This window comes from Pieris napi, chromosome 19 (genome assembly GCF_905475465.1).
Source record: "Pieris napi chromosome 19, ilPieNapi1.2, whole genome shotgun sequence".
Classification (NCBI taxonomy): Eukaryota; Metazoa; Arthropoda; class Insecta; order Lepidoptera; family Pieridae; genus Pieris; species Pieris napi.
In genome coordinates this window covers 6,204,979-6,225,382 of record NC_062252.1, presented here as the reverse complement: position 1 = coordinate 6,225,382, position 20,404 = coordinate 6,204,979, and the positions used below count along the sequence as shown (strand labels likewise).

General features: G+C 33.2%; 1 protein-coding gene across 4 annotated transcripts; it reads right to left on the bottom strand.

Moving 5' to 3' along the window:
• Positions 1-71: 71 nt before the first annotated feature.
• Positions 72-19,987, bottom strand: LOC125059120. 4 transcript variants are annotated; one of them, XM_047663340.1, is made up of 18 exons: positions 19,655-19,984; positions 17,933-18,083; positions 17,028-17,133; positions 14,654-14,712; positions 12,392-12,603; positions 11,034-11,132; positions 10,317-10,421; positions 9,829-9,907; positions 9,426-9,643; positions 8,637-8,871; positions 7,876-7,977; positions 6,768-6,908; positions 4,207-4,509; positions 3,056-3,169; positions 2,747-2,896; positions 1,712-1,902; positions 859-1,020; positions 72-320 (listed from the first exon to the last, which is right to left on the bottom strand). In XM_047663340.1, the coding sequence occupies exons 1-18, from the start codon at positions 19,888-19,890 to the stop codon at positions 311-313; spliced, it is 2,673 nt and encodes an 890-aa protein (XP_047519296.1). In that variant the 5' UTR covers positions 19,891-19,984; the 3' UTR covers positions 72-310. The 4 variants fall into 4 exon arrangements, with proteins under 4 accessions (XP_047519296.1, XP_047519297.1, XP_047519298.1 ...); XM_047663341.1 differs by lacking the exon at positions 19,655-19,984 and adding an exon at positions 18,167-18,358; XM_047663342.1 differs by lacking the exons at positions 72-320; positions 859-1,020; positions 1,712-1,902 and having other exon boundaries at positions 2,764-2,933; positions 19,655-19,987.
• Positions 19,988-20,404: the final 417 nt, after the last annotated feature.

Below are 20,404 nucleotides of genomic sequence, written 5' to 3'. Positions count from 1 at the left end.
TTTGATATTTAATTAATATGGAATTTGTTATGCTATAATGGAAATATGTAATAGACAATTAAAAAAACATATACAATATTTTTTTTATTAATAGTAAATTATACAAAAATAATCTGACAATTTTGCTTTAATTTTTAGGTATATACGACTTAATACGATCTTAAATTAAGTTTGAATTTTGTTCTTTTCTTTCCGCTTAACATTCTTTTTACAGCAAAACGCGTAGGTGCACGTATACGTTTGACGTATACGTGAAATTGCAGTCCAAATCCAAATACGCTTTAATTCATAGGACTCTTTGTTGATAATTCTACAATAAACTGCAAAGAAATAACATAAAGCTTAGATAACTTGCATATTTCGTATCAGATAGAATGAATTTTAATTATAATACTTATTAACACATTAATTAAGGAATTGAACATCTAATTTTCTAAAAATAGGAGAAAGTCTGGCTTTTTAAGATAATAATTTAATTTGATTGCAATCTACTAATAAAATACTAACAATTTCAATTTATTAGTATTCGATAAAATATTTGCAAGATATATTGCTCGTATTCACAAAAACTAAATCAGTCTCATTGCACCGTTATAACTTATGTACTAATCTGTCCCTTTTCATCCCACCGCAAACACAATTTGGCAGAATGAGGCGAAAGAGTAATTTAGTCTAATCAGACCAGTTTAGTTTTTATAATAAAGGGAGTTAGATCTAACTATAAGCTATAGTTATTTAAACTTTCTAATTTTTATCGTAAAAGTAACTTAGTGTTTAGGCCAAACTACTCTTGTCTTTGGCGTAAAATAAATTCCAAAACTATTACGAAAGATAAATCTACACACTCATTAGTAATACCTAGAATCTAGTTGTGAGATGATCATCTTATGATGCACGATGTTCTTCAGTCGTAAGTCGTGTACAGCCAACGGGAAGGGTTGTCGACAAGGAGGAGATGCAGCGCGTATAACAGTCGCTGTTGGAGCTATATCAGCAGACGCGCGCCGAGTTTGCCGGTGCCTAAGACAAAAAGAACTAATTAACTCTTCAAACTCAAAGTCGAGATTTAGCGCTAAGTATTACTTAGCGTGTAAATCCTATACGTTGACTTTCGACATGACAGTAGTACATACTTCTTTCTGAATTTTAGCTAACATTTGAGTTTGTGCCATGCTTGCACTCGATGGCGGATACAATTCTCATCAGGTGTGACCAAGTCAAAGGTTTAATTTGTATGAATAAGAACCATATTATTTCGTTCATGTTTTAAAAAGCTACTTTTACAGAAACTAAATGTATTTTCAAAAGCATTTTTGAAGTTATACTTCTTTTGGCGCGTTAGGGAAAAATGATTAGTAAAATTTTACGATATGCGCGCACACCGTCACAAAAAACCGACACCCTGAAGTTAGCATAGTCAACATTTTAAAATAAAAAAGTCCATTTCTTTAATTATGTAGAAATATTTTTTTTTGTGATATTTAAATAAACTTTATTTAACTAGATAATGCGTCATAATAAAACTTTCAATGTACATATTAAATAGTTTTTTCTATTGTTAGTGTCGTTTTTTCTACAATAAGACGAAAGATAAAAAAATTAAAAACATTTTTATCTTGATACGCCAAAGAAGTATAACTTCTAACGCGTGTATCAACATGTGTACATACACAAGTTTTTTTTCTTTTATTTTACAACAATAAGTCCTTACCTATGTTTCGCATCACAAGTACAAGCTGTTGATGTGTATGTTGCGGCAGCGGCGAGTCTCTTTTCGTGTCGTGAACAAACATGTCTATCATCGGAGGGTGATAAAACTCCCGTATTGAAAGGCGCAGGCGCACTACTTTGACGCAAGGACCGGGATATGGATGCGTAAGTGGGGGCTGCTACTCGTTCTACCTGGAAATGGTTTTCAAACTCAAAATAACTTTATTCATATAGTTAATCAAGTTCACTTATGAACGTCAAAAAAGAAGCTATAGTATCTACTACCAGTTCGCAAGTCAAGGGCGTAGAGCGGGCAAGAAGAACTGGCAAGAAACTTTCCGCCACTCTTTATAATCGCTAAGTTTTGTCATTAAAATTGTTTGAATTGGAGCAAATCAATCCCAAGGATTAGGATCATTTAAATATTCGTCAAATTTATAAAACGCTTTATTGATTAATTTACGTTTAACGAGGGCTTTGAATTTATTTAGTGATAATTCTCTAATTTCGCTTGGGAGTTTGTTGTAAAAACGGATACAATTTCCATATAAGGAGTGGTTTATCTTCTGGAGCCTGGTTGGTCGTACACTCAAATTACTTTTGCCAGACCAGACCTTTCAATGTAAGCATGTAACTCTCACTCGTAAGGAAAGGAAAACATCGTGAGTAAGCCAGCATGCTTTAGAACCTAAGGTCGCTAATGTAATACCGGAGTGGCTCGCGGTAAGTATTAAAAACTATCGCTCAATATCAATACTTAACGTTTTTACTAACGTCTTCGAAAAGATAATTCAAAAAGGCCATCTATAATAATAAAGAATTCACTTTCAAATGAACAGCATAGTTTTATTTCGAAGTAATAGAAATATTTCGATTTAAAGAGAGTTAAGAAAATTAGAAATCAATTTTAAAGTTGCCGTAAACATTTGTATTACGTTCCTACAAAAACTTTAATTATAAAACTTAACTATTTAAATAAATAACATTTTCTTTTAAATTTATCTTATTACTAGGCCTTTCCCACTAAACCACTGACCTCAAAACTAGTCTTGCGTCTTCTTCTATGCGGTACAGCGGCTGGTTCGTTCTTTTTCTTTCTGATGGATTGGTGGGGCGCGTTCTGCCCAAACAGACCTCGGTCTTCAGCCACTCGGATCATGAATTTCGCGTCGAGCCTCGTTATCTCCTACGTTATACCTATTTTCATGTGTATTCTATACTCGCTACAACTTGTCATTAGGCTAATATTTGTGGGGCAGCGTTTAAGCAGTTCAAATATAATCCTTAATTACTATGTTAAATGTATTATTCATAAAAAAAAATTACTTATAAAATTACGACAGACCTTTCTTTGTATTAGGCCAAGATAGCAACCATCTCGATCCAAGATATAATTTATGTCTAATCCGTTTCCCAGATTCGGCAAATCTTGTATTTCAAATAGATCACAGCTTGGTACCTAAAATTTTGGCAACATTTAATTATTACTATCCGACTAAAATACGCTTTATTCTACTTGGAAGTAAAAATTCTTACTAGCAATTGTTTAATCAAAAGCCATAATACTTCCAACGCTGTATAAATGCACAATATTAGCTTAGAAACACAAACAAAAGTACTAAAGATTTATTTTTTTATAAATGCGTTAAAACAATATTAAAGGGATAGTATTTGGGAGTTACAGAATACCGGCGCAGTTATCTATATAAATAAAAATGAATTGCCAAATCATGATCGTAGAACAATGTCGGATTTGAAAAAAATCCAAAATCCACTTTTTATCAAATTTAGATACTACATTTACTAAATATTACGGCTACATTAAAAAACAATTCCATGTATTTTAAATTTCAGATTAATCAGTCGGAAAAGTGACGGATTTGAAAGAAACATGTGGTTATCTAGAAACTGTGTAATTTACTTAACGTTATTATTTTTATTTTGTTCCAAAACAAACCCTTTCGTTTGCTTGTATGCCACTTTTCATAATAACAAAATAAGAATTAAAATAGTTATGACAAAAACTAACATGATTAGATATATTATATTGAAATGGCCGCCCTGTAAAGTTTACTATTTGTCAGATCCGTCACTATTCTACGACTATGACGAAATATGTTGCTATGTGAAGATAATTTTTTTAATATTTATTCTTTGAACTCCGAGGAAGGATTTTATGGAGAGAATAATTTGAAAAAAATATTGTTTTATTTAGTGCTTAGGGTTTATTCCGAAAAAGCGAACAGTCTCTATAGGGTAGCATAGCAAATTGTTCCATATGTTAACTAAGCTACTAAAAAGCCAGGCTTAGTAAAAATTGCGGCGAAAAGAAGTTCACGGGGGCTAGCAGAATATATAGAAATATAACCCTAAAGCATGAGAACAAAAAACATTACAAGAGGAGAAAATTTAGCGCAAATGTAACTGTCCCACAAAAATAAAGAAAATTTGGAAAACAGATACGCAATAACTGAGTTTTACATTTGTCATACTTACAAAAACATCAGGGCTGTCTTTATCCGGATCTCTGGGTCGTTCATTTTCTGGCAAATCCATTTCCGGTATCGGTTTAGCCTTGTTACCCGGCCGGAAACAGATGTCAGCACTTTCCGCCCGTTTTTTTAAGATCATTTCTCTATTGTTTCTGGCCGTGGTTGGGGGTGAAGACAATGGTCTTTTGGGTGATTGATCGTAAGTTGAATCAGTGTCCACTGTGTCTAAGTCTGTTCGAGCAGTTGCATCTAGAGTAGTGCAGGAATCAGTAACCATTGTTTCTGCTGCTTCCTTTGATTTTGGTGTCTGTAAAAGAGGTTCAGTCTAGTGATTCTTACTTATAAAATCACCCAGCTTGATAGGATATTTTATTGAAAAGAAGTTTCGAGTTTCAAGTTTTTATTTTTTTAATGTAAAAAGTGTGTAAAATTTTTAAATTATACCTGCATATTAGTTTTCTGACGTCATTACATTACACAACATGAACATGAATAAAAATATATAGGTATAGCTTAGCTGACGTACCCTCGAAAAAAAAAAGACTCCACAGCTAAAAAAATATGAGCCTATGAAAGCGATGAGGTAGGGATTATTTGCAATCATAATACTCGATGTGTAAATTTATCATCTACATTTATATGATATAATATATAGGTGTGTGTCTCCGTGTGTATAATAGGACGCTAAAAAATATGCACCTAATGTACACACCTAAAGTTAACACCAATTACAGAAGGAACAGCTTTATGGTTAGGGCGGCGAGTAAAGCGGCGTTCCCACGAAGCGTTAATCACGACAGTCAACCACGCTTTCGTGAAATACACTTCTGTGTGAACGCATAGGCGTTAAACTTGCTTTCGTGAGGAACGGCGCACGACTCAAGCGTGGATAGATCAAACGTGTTTGATTTTCAGTCGTGATATACCGTTCGTGAAGCCAAGATGTCGTCACAACAACGTGGAATTAAGTTTAACGACAGTGAAACTACGCGTTTTTTGGAGTTATATTCTATGGAAAAGGTGTTATATGATCCAAGTTTGGAGGAATACCGTGATAGAGATTTATATATCGATGTTTCGATAATGACTAAGTCGAAACACGAAGCGTGAACGGCTCGAAATCCCCCAACCATGTGAACGTTTCATCAATTCACACTTTCGTGAGTGTCACGAACGACAGTTGACTAGCGTAGTTGACTGTCGTGATTAACGCTCCGTGGGAACGCCCCATAAGTGTAATAGTCTCACTTGTGATATTGACCTATTCGCCTCAAGTGTGGTGTCTGCAAGGAGAGCTCCTCAGTGGAATGAATGATGAACCATAAGTTTTTATAAGTGTATAAGTTATACTAAACTGTTAAGTGTTACGTAACCAATTTTTACTTAGTTTATTATAGGTCTACCAGGATCTGATGGCAAAAAGGGAAAAAAGAAATTGACGCTAGCAATACTGGGGAAATTGGAGTAAAACGTTTTGATACTTTTTTTTCCTTATAGCGGCTGATTCTGAATGTGATACATCCAAAATATATAAAAATTTATCCAATGATAATTTTTGAAAATGTGGCGAATGTGGGGTTTGAAATTTAGAAGAAAACTCCAATTACTCTGTTCATGAGTTTATTAATTAATTAAGAACTTGAAAATGGTTCCAAATACTGCACATCCATAAAAAAAAGTCTTCAACGCAGTATTTATAATAAACCTATCCTCCTGCATCTCAATTAACCGATCTTGTTCTATGAACTGATTTTCAATTTTTATTACATGTTCACAAGATTTTCGCTATTCATCGATCCCTATTTGAGAGAAAGAAACCGTGTAAAACTCATTTATCTTGTTTCTGATCAATTCTAAATCAAAACTATCCATGTTTATTTGTAGTATAAGAAACCCCTGAAATAAACCAAAGTTTAGTATAAGTACATAATATAATACACACGAAAAATCCCATAAACCAAAGTATCAAGACGTGTCATTCCTACTAACCAGTCAATGCTTGCACATGGCTCAATATCGACGATTGTGTATGTTCTGCATCTTGTTGATCAAGTATTCTTTGATAAACATTGAAAACAATATGTTTTGCTTGCGATCGAAGAGGTTTCTTCGACATTTTCATCTCTTTTTTAAATGAAATTTGAAGCCAAACCAAAAACAATTCCTCGAAATTTCAGTTGACAGATGAAATTTTTCTTTTATTGCCATATGAAAATCGCTAATTTTTAAAAAAAAATTTTGCCATCAGATTCTGGTAGACCTATACTTTCTTTGATATATATTTATATAGTTGATTAAATCATTTTATTGTTACCAATCCAGTTAATGTTATTAGTAAGTACTTAACTATTTGTAAAGATTTATTTAATGGCGTAAAAAAACATTGTATTTAGTAAGTAAGTTAGTAATAAGCTGTAAATCTTTCTCAATAAATAAATTAAATAAATAAATATTTTATTGTATTTACTAACGGGAGTAATTGCACCGCTTTTTGTATGAATAAAAAAAGGCTTGTAATCGCGCAGAACCATATAATTACAAAAAATCCCGGCCAGTCATACTCACATGATTATGATCTCTATGTTTCTTCTTGAGCAGCGCGTGTCTCTCTCTCGCCAACCTGTTGGCTTCGGCCACAGCTCGGTTCACTTGGGCCTGGTTCTCTGCTTCCAGAGCCGAATGTGTTTCGTACAAAATCAGTTGTATCTAAATGAAAGTGTTATAGGAAACTATGAACAGCTATTAAAAGTCCCACTCGATATCATAATTAAATGATTATTTTCCTAAGCGATAAACTTATTAAAAGGTCTATGTAACCATGATATACCTTGTTTTTGAAGTAAAACTTCTTTAGGCGCATGAGGGTAAAATTTTTACGGATGAAACGCAATAATAATAATTTAAGCGTCACGAAATAACGCAGCGTTTTTGTCGAAGAAAAGGGAGAGAGCGATTGAGACCGATTGAGAGAGAGTGAGAAGGGCGAATTACCTTATAGAAATATAAAATTTTAAAAATAATATAAAATCTTAAAATTATATATAAAGAGAATTTTTGAAATATTAGTAGGTATTTTATGCAAAATAATTTAGTGAAATCTCAAATGACGAATTTTAAATTAAAATAACACGTGTTTTTCTTATCGAAGAAATAAATTTAAAAAAAATATATATAATTTGTATTAATTTTCGACACTTTTAATATATTAATGACAATTAAATTCCTAAAATATATTCCTTTTCCCTCCCTCTTTCTAGTCTCAGAAATCGAAAGTTTTAGATTTGTATAAATATGAACAAGACTTAAAAATTTGTTTGACAAAAAAGTTTCACTTCTGACTTCTGTGTACTTTGTACACACGCACTTTTTTTTAAATGTATGAAACATTTTTGATTAATACAAAGTAGGTACGTCATAGAATAGTTTTTATTAATGACCTACATGAAACGAGAACATAAATCGAAATGGTTCGCCATCGTTTCATTTGTGTTTGTTGCTATTGGCTAACAACATCCAACCAATCACAAGCAAACGCCAGTGTTTTGTCTTTTCCCTATGAAATATTGTATTTTTCCTGACTACTGAAATGTACAACTAGGTTTGTACTTTGTGGAAAGTGTAGAAAAATAATATGAATATAAAACAATCATATGAATTATTTTATAAGAAATACCTGCGGCTTAGAGAGCAATGTTTTCAATGTCTTCTTTTGTTCCTCTAAAATTGATTGGACCCTCGCTTTACCATTTGTGTCTATCTCTGATTCAGTCAGGACCTGAAACGTTTAGCACATACCAAATAATTATGTATATTGTATCTACAAATTAATCAGCTAAAAGAACTAAAATACGCAATTTTTCTGAATACAATACAGACTAAATAGAAAACGATATATAATTTATTAAGAACTATGCTTAAAAGATAAACCTACGCCGAACATATTATTTGTATAAAGAGAAGGGGAATTATGTCCCACATTTTGGTCGCTTTCTTTAAAATATTTGTATGAAAATGTGAAAGACATGAAAATATCCATGATTATTTTTCCGACCCTAATGTCGGCCAATAGAATTGCACCATTCGACGTCACGTGGTACAACCTACATGGTATTATACTGAAAATTTTTTGTGAAAATTTTCTCTGGTCGTTGCTTCAAGAAAAGTATTAAGTAGTTGTTTTATTCATTATGAAATTCTTATTTGTTAACTGTACATTTCGTCTCATGGTACAATTCTATTGGCCGACATTTGGGTCGGAAAAATAATCCCCCGAATACCACTCGAGCTTCAAAATTATCTGGTATTTCCCTCAAGGTTCCCTGCAAACAAATATAGTCGTCATGACGACTATAGTCGTCTATACCCGATAATTTTGAAGCTCTTGTGGTATTACATAATATGAAAATTCTCTCAATTTGCATATCTCTAGCTTACCTCTAGCATAGCCAAATCGCCTCCACGGCCACACACTAAGTCAATAGGGTCTGTGACGGCGGAATACGAATTAGGCGGAGTTGCCAGGGCTGCCACAACACCGTCTAAGGCGCTGATCACAATGGGCGTTTCGCTATACACATCGTCGCCTACTACGCACACGGGCGAACCGGAATGCGGAGCTTCGGACGCGTCAATGCCAAGCTCTCGTAAAGCACAGACGTAGCTCTCCACTCTAAAGTTTAAAGATAATTACGATAGTGAGTTGTTTTAGTGAAGTCTTTGCCATAGACATTTTTAATAGTCCCAAACTAAAAATAAACAGCAAACCACTGCTAGTAATAGTTCCAGTATTTGGAAACGTATTGTTACTTTGATAGGTACCTACTCTTGCATTCTGTTTTAGAAATACTTTTGTAAATATACATAGTTATGTAGGTATATTAGGTGTACATATGATTATATTAATGTTACATATGATTAAATAAATTTTGATTGGATTTGACTCTATATATATGTATAATATGTAAACATTTCTGCGAGTACGCAAGTAACAAAAAAAATTATCAAATTTGAATTTAATAGCTACAATTTTTTACAAAAACTAGTTTTACAAATAAACTGTTTTGCTATGATCTATGATCTAGTATTTGTCTATGATCTTTTGCATAAAAATACAAAAATATTGAATAAAGTCATGTACAGTGTGTGTAAAATGGATATGTATTGTACTACAGTTGAACATCTTCGAACTACATTATTTTCATAATTTCAATAACTTTGACTTACTTATCACCAGCTCCAAAAACCACCAGTTTTCCAAGTTCAGGGGTAATAGGTGCTGCTGGGGTCTGAGCTTTAAGAACCGCAGCTAACTCTCGCAACTGCGCAGCTAGATACGCGGAACAACGAGGCGACGACGCGTGCGTTTGAGCAACGACACCCCGCAACGAATTTGCACGAAGAGCGCGGCACAGTGTGGACGCGCCCTCACAGAATTCTCGCTCCTATAAACAATATGTACAGATATTTCAATAAGTTTTCTCTCCCTACTACCTATAACAATTATTTTCATTTCTCAAGAGGTTATTCATAATATCTAGGAGGTTAAATGATATATTTTAATTAATTTATCAACACATTAAATTTAATTATAGTACCATTCAATATAATGTTCATCAGCTATTCCTACCTGCAATACTATAATTCCTTCTTTCACCAAATCCGTCTGTCCAATGCTTGTGCTTGCCGGCGGACGTAGGGTAATGAATCTAAATCATACCAAATTAGTGTTAAATTTTAATTGATATTATTAATGTCGCAGTAAAGTAGTTAAATCAGAGAGTTAACAACTGACAACAAGACGCATTTCAAATTTGGTAGGGTGGCCAAGATATTTGATTGAAAAAAAAAAATTATATATTTTCCTACATATATTATCGTATATATTTTAGTAAATAATATTTCATTGTTTAGGGAAATGAATAGCCAATAAAAATATATTTTTTTTGTTTGTTTCTTTAATTTAAAAAAAAAATTAACTCTCTGATTTAACTACTTTATTGCGACATTAATGTTGAATAAATTCTTTATCTATTTATAAATTTGGTTAAATGATAAAGAAGTTCTTGATTTATTACTGTGGGTAAGCATTATATTAACATTGGGCGAAAAACATACCTTGGACAAACCCTATCAAATCTGTATTCTCCTGAGCATAGTTGACGTGAGTTGCTGTATGAATAACCAAGCTGTTGGAGTCGCTTTACAAGTAGTGCGACCTTTCTGAAAATAATCAAATCAATACATAAAAAAACTTTATTCCTGACAGAAATATGTTTGTGACAAAATTTATCTAACGCTAGTCACCACACTAGGGTCTTGTGGGAAACTAGATTACAATTATTCCGTGGAAAATGGTGCATGTTAATTTTTTTTAGTATTGTAGTTTAGTTAAATAAAACTCGTGTAAGACCTTAAGTATGCTACGCTAAATAAAAAATATAATATTACAATACGTTAGAAGCAAACCTTTTTATTCTTTAATTATAGAAATGTATTTCCTATTATGTAGGAATTCGTAATTGTATATATTTAAAAAAAAAATATTTATATGACGAGGTTCCAAAAACAAAAAACTTAAGCTCTGATATTATTTCGTACATAATTAATAGTTTAATTTAATAATTCATTATTACTGTGTATATGAGACACGTGCGCTTTGTCTGTGTTAGTTTGGAACCATATTAAAAGAACATTTCTTAAAAACATATGCAATTACGAATTCCTTCATAAATTCAGCTTAGAACTACATGATTATAATTAAAGAATAAAAAGGTTTGCTTTTAACGTAATATTATCCGACTCGATTTAGTCGATTATTTAAATATCACATACTTGGCTTTGAAGGTATTTACCCAACCGGTAACAGTGTCCTTATTCACGCAGGCGGAAATTTTTTCTTCGCGCAAATGTGGTGGAAGCAGTTCGGCTAATCTGAAAGTTAGACAATACTTTAGTTTCAAAACCTGAGGGAAGATCAAAGTTCGTACCTGTATTTTTTATACATTTCTATTTAGTTTGGAGTCGGTTGAATTTAAGCAAATGACGAATAAATATAAAAAAATATATATAAATATAAAATACTAATGTTTCATAAATTCTCTTTACGAAATTTTAATTTTAAAAATTGACTTTCGTATATTTATATATCGTTCGCCCTTTTTCACTCTCTCAATCGCTCTCTCCCTTTTCTTCGACAAAAACGCTGGACATCCTCGTGACACTAATATTATTACATATTATTGCATTTCATCCGTAAAAAAATTACCCTCATGCGCCTAAAGAAATTTCACTTCAAAATGCGTGTATTACGAAATTAAGAAAAAAAAAGATTTAAATTTTTTGCTTTGCACATTTAGAATAGTCAGAATTTTTCCTTGGTGGCTAAGCAATGAACGCACGCGTTAATGGCAGAGAGTGTGATTTCTGGGACCAAGGGCTGTTCACCTGTTAATGTCTAAATATGAGCGCTGGTTTTTAAATAAGTATAGGTCGGTTATCGAAAGCTGGGGCGTTCACAGTACTCACACTAATGCAATTTCACTATACAGTATGTTTAAAAATATGACTTTTTTGCCAAGCTATATATTTTAGTCTACTCTGGTTTTAGTAAGGTTGGGTGGGCTGTAAATAAATAAAAATGTGCCAAATACATATAAATATTATGTGCATACGAGGGTGGATCCAAAAGTTCGTTTATTTAATTATAATTTTTCATTTTTCGAAATAAGCTCTATCTAGCTCAACAAACTTCACTTTTACTTCACTAACTATTCTTTCAATACTCCTCTTAGAAACCCCAGTCGCAACGCTCGATCGACGATGTCAAATTAAATATAAAAAAATTTCATTTAACTGTTTTTATTAAGATGCTTAAAATAATTAAAAACATTGTGCACCATTTCACGAGATTGCCCTGGTAATGTTTGAAAAAAGATCAACATGTACAGTAAAGATCAACATAAACAGTAGCAAAAGAAAAACAATAACTGTCTCTTTTATACTCATAATCTTGACCGAGCGCGAGAGAGACGGACAGTCTTTTCATGACGTATTTGTGATTGTATTTCAGTTTGACATCACGTCTCGCGCTTATTCACAGACACTACACAAGCACAAAGTGTAAATGTGTTGAAGCCGCCAGCTTTAGATAACATACCTATATAGGTTCACGCATATACGTGAATACTTACGAAAAAGCTTTATTCTTTATTCGTATTCTGGCTATGGCAGCGGCGAAGTGGACTCTCTCATCCCATATTGCATTTTCAACGTCTTTAAAGGGATAACCAGCTTCGTTCAACAACCTCCTTGCCCTTTCTATTTCTCCCCTTGGCCTGGCTACCCAACGTCTCCGAGCCAGTTCCATTAGAAATAGCCATGCTGAGTGTCGATGTCCGGCATACTAAAAATTTACTTCAAAAGTCAAAAACCATTTATTCATTATTCATATAGAAGAACTGGCAATAAACTCTCCGCCACTCTTTTTTTTTGAATTTAACGAATATAAACGCGAATTGCATATGCGACGTGTCGATTTAATTCCACCTGTTATCAGCGGAAATTTACTTCAGTAAATATTAAAGTATTTCCCTTTATATTAGTTAAAGAAGATTTTACGTACCTAGTAAACTAAACAAACGAAATTGTATTAATTTTGTTCTCGTGTCTCTATATCTTAATATCTTCAACCCAATTTATACGTTTATTGAAATTATCAACAAGATTATTTAAAAATGCATTACACTTATAGAACTAAATTACAAAGTTTAGCTTGAAGTTCTCTTTAGTTGGCTATCGTGAATAACTATCGTTAACAAAGCTATCGCCTAGCTGGCGTTACCCCATCAATCGCTAGGCACAAATTTAACGCTTCCCCAGCTTTACACGAACTTATTAATACAACCCACTTATCTGATCCAACCTCGACTTTACTAGCAAATCATAAATACGGCTCATTTTCGTGAGCGTCCTCAAAGTAAAAATGCCGACAGTCACGACATCAATATAATGCGAGTTAGATCAGCCTTTTTTACATCTTGTCGATTCGTAATGGAAGTTATTACGGTAATGATATTGGCAGCCTTGGTACCGTATGTTACCCAATCGTGACCTTTGAAGTTCAAGAGCTTCGATGCATTTCGTTAAACCAATATAGATTAAGTCGAAGTGAATGTCAAAATCATTTTTTCATATAGGTAACGCAATGTACACTTATGAACGTCAAAAAAAATATATATGAAATGCTTCTAATTTTACATTTACTGCCAGTTCTCAAATCAAGGGCGTAGAAGAGAAGAACTGGCAATAAACTCTCCGCCACTCTTTTTAATCGCCAAGTTTTTTTGTTTTACACAACGTTTGTAAGGAGCTGCAACCATTACACCTAGTTCCACATGTGTAATGTGTGTGTGATGACATGTTATGTGTTAAGTAATCAATAATAATAAAATAAATTAAAAGAAAATATAGATAAAAATGTAGTAACGGACATTATCAAAAAAATACGTATTTAATCAGGAAATTTTTACTGTTAATTGAAAACCTATATAATTTTAAATATAACACATTACACATATAAATTAATTCGGGAAACAGTATTAGATCAATTCCATTGAGGCCGTGAGTTCGAACTGGGTATTTTTCTCTGAACAATTACATCAAGAGGAAACTGTTTTAAAGTATGAAGACATGAAAATTTGATGACGTGTATTGACGGCTCAGTCTTGAAGTTTTGTATCGCTATTCGATTTCATTATCAAATTTATACATTTGTAGGTATGTAGATAGAGTATAGAACTAGATGAGCTTCTAAAATACCAATAATAACTAAAGAGAGATGGCATTAACGTGAAATACTTAAGTGCGAGCGAAACAGAGTATCAGTCTTGCTGTCTCTATTTGCGTATCGGGTTTTATTTGTTTACCACCGAGCCCTTGGTGGTAAACAAGTTTTCACCGCTTACTGATAAATGCAAGTAAAACCCATATTTTAAAACTTTATCCTTATAAGAGGTGTATTTAAAGTGTGAATTGTTGCATAATTGGCTGTAAAAGCTATAGTGAACGTAAAGAACCAAACATAACCTTTCATCGGTAAGTAGCTTATTTTATCACGACTCAGTAACTTTGTTCAAGAATTATTCATTCGAATGTGTATTTTGGTCAATGATAAGCAATCTTCAATGAATTAAAACTGTAAATACGACATAATATGTCGATCATTCGCTATCTCACACGCTGTACGTTGATGCCTAGTCTATACCATAGTCCGTCTACGTGTCGGTATAATACCAATATGACAAAGGCAGTGCCATGGAAATATCGAGCTATTTCTTTTATTTGTTAACGTCAAGGAACTGAAAAGGTATCTAATGTTCACATAAAAAATATGTGTCTTTTCATTACGAATTTTACCAGCTCTGCAAAACTGTGAATAATAATTTCAAGCTCACCTGCGGATAATCGCCAAAGAAATCAATATCGTCTATTGCTTGATCCAATATGGTTTTATCTGAAAAATTGTTTTCTGTATACATTTTCCGAACTCATGCTTTACTACAAAAGCGTGCATACAAATGAAGAACATAAAAAATTAAGAGTACCTACTAAAAATCGTACGTTATGGGCTTTTATTGCGCAAAATGGGTCATAAGATTCGTAATATAAAACGTTAATGTAAATTTCAGTATGTTTCGCACAGATCTCAGACCCGATAACTTTTAGTACGGAAATGGTATAAAAATAACATGTGTTATTGAAAGAGATGTTTTTATTCTTAAAATGATTAGTGGACTACAAATATAAGAAAGTTTCGCCGTGGTTCTTTGGAGTTTACACTATAACAACCACAGCACCCAATTACTATATAGAAAATAATAGTCGTAATACCTGTCGTATTTCTATACTAATATTATAAAGAGGAAAGGTTTGATTTTTTGTTTGTTTGAAATGAATAGGCTCCGAAACTACTGGACCGATTTCAAAAATTCTTTCACCATTGGCAAGCTACACTATTCCTGAGTGACATAGGCTGTTTCATTTTCAAAAAAATTAGGGATGCTTACTAAAACTTTAATAATCTAACCCAAGGTGTAAAAAAATAAACAAAAAACTTCCTTCAATCGTGTGCGCTGCGAAAACTATTAATGATAGAACAAAATGATGTGTTACAATTTTTCAGGAACAGTGATGTATTCACTAACTATAAAAAATGTCGCGACAGCATGTCTCTATCTTTTATAGTTACGTCACAATGAGCGTCCTTTTATTAATTTTTTTTTATTAAAATACCACCTTCCTTATCAAAATAAGTACCAACGTTTCACATAAGCTACAATTTAATGGCATAACCACCAAAAAAGCATGGTGGATTAGTGTTCTTCTGCCGTTTCTCTTGAATAGTTTACTATTATGTAATATAACAAAAATCTTAGCCACAGCAACGTTTGGCTGAGTCTACTAGTTGTTATAAAAAAAGCAAATTTTAATTGAGATTACGATTAATTTATTCGACACTAACAATCTACCACTCGTATCAATCACAAATCTTGCTAATATTTAACTAGGAGTGAGGAAATCCTAAACCAGACGAAATACATCAATTAAGTATTATTTAATGTTATGTCATATACCATAAATAACCGTACTCTAGTTAAAATACGTAATTAAACACTAACTAGTTCCAAAGAGGCGTGTTCTTGCTAAAGCTTTACCACGCGATAGCTTAGTTTCGTGACGACGTTATATGGAATTTTCGCATCACACATTCACAGGTATTTTATTAACTGATACAAGAGATACGATCATGTTTAGTGATTTACAGTCACGCGATGAATATTTACACTTTTTATTGCCATGGCGGAACTTTTTTGGGAACTTTATGGAAGATTTATAGCTGGGTTTTTAGGCTTGAATTAAAAAATAAGGTCGACAAGTTTTTGGGGTAATAGTAAACCGTTGAAATGATTATTTCAAAAAATAGTACTTCTAAAAGCCACATGGTGTAGTACGGTTCCAGGGTCAATTTTTTAAATTATGTTAAATTAAATGTTTACTCTAATACTACATTTAATGTTAAACAGTTTATTGCTAAGTGCTTTATAATGAAATGCAATGCTAACTAAAATTCTGCAAGGTGCCTGCAGCTGGCTACATTTTTAGGGCTAGCTCCGACGATTTAAGTACACGCTTATCAATCTACGAAAACCCGAGGAAGCCATATATACTTAGAGCTTGTCCAGAAAGGGCGAATTCGCCGCGAATCGTTTAGCACGAATTCATACGCGCGTTGGCGAAGTACTGGGAGCCAATACATCGCGTCCACAAGTATCGCGCGAATTTAGAATAGGCGCGTAAATCGCGTGCACTTCGCCAGAGTCACGCGCAATACGCGCGTATCGATACTAGGGACGCCTTGTTGCCAACGCGCGTATGAATTCGCGCGAAACGATTCTCGGCGAATTCGCCCTTTCTGGACAAGCTCTTACAGCCCTGGGGGCCTAGTCAAGTTGCCTTAAAAGGAGACAAATAAATTTTTATGAAAATGACAGTTCGTGTCGACAAATTTTCATACAAATTTAGTTTACGACTTTCTACATACACTACTGTTAAGACATCTTGACTAAACCTCGTACATCAAAGTTGATAAACGCTGACTACATTTAGAGTGGTTTAAAACAGTCAGAGAGAAATAGTAATAATAAATTCGCGATTATATTTATTAAAGAAGTTCATTTAATGATATACTCAAGACTGGTACGTTATATAACGTAAGGTCGATGTGAACAAATGAAATTTAAATTGCGTAAATATGTTTTGTGTACTTACATCGAAAGACATCATAAATCAGAGAATAGACACATCTCATTTCCTGTTCATCAATGAACTCGACGTCCATAGGTGGCTTACACAAAATACGGGCAGCTTTTAGAACCTATAATTATATTCAAGTCAATTTGTCACTTCTAATATATAAATTCAAAGCGTGGATGTAATTGGAGAGTTTCTTTAAATTGTTTAACAAATATCTTGTTTGATTCCTCAAAATTGAACTGTACCCCAAACTAGGCCTCGTTAAGTCGAAAAAAAACCTTTTGAGTACAGCTTAATTAATAAATATGTAATTCGTTTTAATATGTAAAAAATAGATGCTACAAAACGTAAGTAGAATTGTTATTCAAATTCTAGTCTACAAATCTAAAAATACATAGAAATCGTGCCTCTGTAAGTCGAGATTTAAACAGTTAAATCATATGTATCGCAAACTTCAAAGTCGAAAACTCGTTAAGTCGATTGTTTTCCCATGACATTCTAGTTATCGAAATCCCACTGTATTACCATATTTTTTTTAATTACTTTATAATATTATATTTAAAGAGCAAGCAATAAAACTATTAGCAGTTAACCGAGTTTCCACTGTTGCACTTTGTAGCTAAGACTTTAAGACTGTAAGCCAATTATAATGCTTTGTTTGAGCTTTACATTTTGTTTAATTTAAAATTAGTAATTAATTCAAGTAGTTAAGTTTTTAAGTATTATAATAGTATTGTAATGAATGTCCACGCTACGGTGGAGAAATTGTGACCCATTTGTGTTCCACCGACACATAAATTTCTGTATTTTTTTAAAATAAACAATTTTGTAAAAATATAGCCATAAAAGCAACTCGTTCTGATTTTCAGGTTACACCTTTACTGAGACGATCTCGGGAATATGGCTAAAATGGAAATGACCTGGCCAATATCCCAGGCGGGCCCGGGGGCCGTCTTGATAGGGACGGGTGGCGGAGCATTGGGGTTTTTTGTGGATACTACCAGATTCCAAGGCGCCCACTCTTCAGGTGGCTCTTCCACGATTTTACCATCTTTCACCCCAATGTCTTCCCTTTAAAGGAAACAGATTTATCGTTAACACAATGAATGAATGGTGTTCGGGATTAATCTGAAAATCGTAGAAAAATGTCAAACCTGCTTCTCAAATTATTTTCATACACTATCATTTTCTGTTATCTAGTTGAGTAGAAATTCAGTTCCATTTTCAAGCAGAAATTATTTTAAATGCCCTTCGACATATTTACAAAATTATATATTTGATACAATAAATATACAAACGTTAAATAATTTTATAATGTGAGTTTTACCGAAACATGATGTCAAAGTTTTTTTTTATTATTACCAAAGAGTATACATATATAAAAAACTAATCAAAGGACATTAAAATAAACTTTCAATAATTCCACGCATAAGTACATATTTATTTTACAAACACAGTTTTAAGAGAGAGTTTGGTTTGGAGAGTGTGCACCTCTCATTCCTGAAGTGGTATGTTAGAATCCTGGTTGTGCAATAATGGATTTTTTGCCTATGCCCATTAAACTATCGCTAGTACGATGAAGCCGGCTTGCCTTAGACTGCCTACTACTACTTGCCTATTGGACTAAGCATATGATCTTAAACAATTACAGACATCTGAAGCCAAGACCTCAAGGGTGTAGTACGGCTTTTTTTACTGTAAAACTTGCTGACCGGGCAAACGTCGTTTTGCCATGTATATCATTTATATAAAAAAAATTAGGGGTTGATCGTAGAGGGGTGAAAGTTAGGGGTTGTATGCATTTTTTAATGCTGTATCATAAAAGAATAAAAACAGAAAAACATATCTAAAAATAAAATATTTAGGGGTGGACTACCCTTAACATTTAGGGGGATGAAAAATAGATGTTGTCCGATTCTCAGACATACCCAATATGCACACAAAATTTCATGAGAATCGGTGGAGCCGTTTCGGAGGAGTTTAACTACAAACACCGCGACACGAGAATTTTATATGTATATTAGATTGTCAAAAACTAGTTTTAACCTGATATAATGGGGTTAAATGTATAATACTCGCGTTAACAAATGACAATACAAAGAATATTTTTCTTTAGATACACAGTTTAACGCATGTGATTAATACCTCAGGTCAAGGGCAACATTATAACTAGTCTTTAATTAACTAAATGGAAATTGAAACCCTTATACGCAGTATTTAATTACTTTCTGATGGCAGATAAATTGAAAATGTGACGAAATCAAATGTAACAGCAATAGAAAAAATAAATTGATTCCACAAGAATTAAATTCGTATTAAAATCAGTTAACCGTAGGCGGAATATAAACAGTAATAACAAAAGAATTAATGTTGCGATATTTTAATTTTAATCGTACGGTGACAAATTCAAAACATCCGAATTAAAATTTTGTTTTTGACTTTTTCATTAATTCTTTCCTTTTGGTTTTCTTTGTTGTGTCATCTAGACGTTAGAAAAATAGATAAAATTGCTATGTAAAGACTGTAATTTACTTATTAAACCTAGAAACTCCAAATACATTCAACACAAGAAAATGTCTAACAGCGACAGAATTTTCAGTTTTTAAACGTGATGACGTAATTTCTGGTAGACTGATACATACTCGTCCCCATCTAGGATCTTCTGCATAGACACCAAGTTGAAATATTGTGTAAGTCTATACTCTCTATCACTCGGCAGAACCAGGTTTTCTGCCTCGATCGTACCGCCTTCCAACCTTGCTGCATCCTCTTGAATAAGAAGTTCAGCTAAAATCTTTGGGTATACACTGAACAGATTACCCTCCCCATATTCACTAAGCGCCACCCATAGCATATTTGGATCATAGTTTACCGGCATTTTAAAATTCGAATTTTAAATAATACTAAATTTCACGCGTATTTTTTTTATAACTTTTAAAAGCTTTAAGACAGGTAGAAAGTTTAAAAAGTCTATACGAGAATGTAGCAATATGTCGGAAGGCCACACGCTTACTGAACTGCTTCAAACGATTGGCATGTTATTAACTTGTTGCGACGCACTGTGCAGAGTTCTTTCAGGGTTATACGTAAAAAAATCACTATAATTGATAACGTCCATTGGATTTTTTGGTGGTAAAAAAATTTAAACGCACTAATATTGTGAATTTGTAACGAATATAGGAAATATAAAAGACAGATTCTGACAGTGGCGTAGCTACCTTGGGTGGCACCCGGTGCAGAAGTTGGTGGTGTCACCCCATCGAAAGTAAAAAGCAATAAATTTTATATGATATAGGTCATTGATTAAATGAGAAATCTTGCAACTGAGACGTCAAAGATCGCGAGTATGGGACGGGGAATCCCCCACGACAGCGTCAGTCTATTTTGCGGGA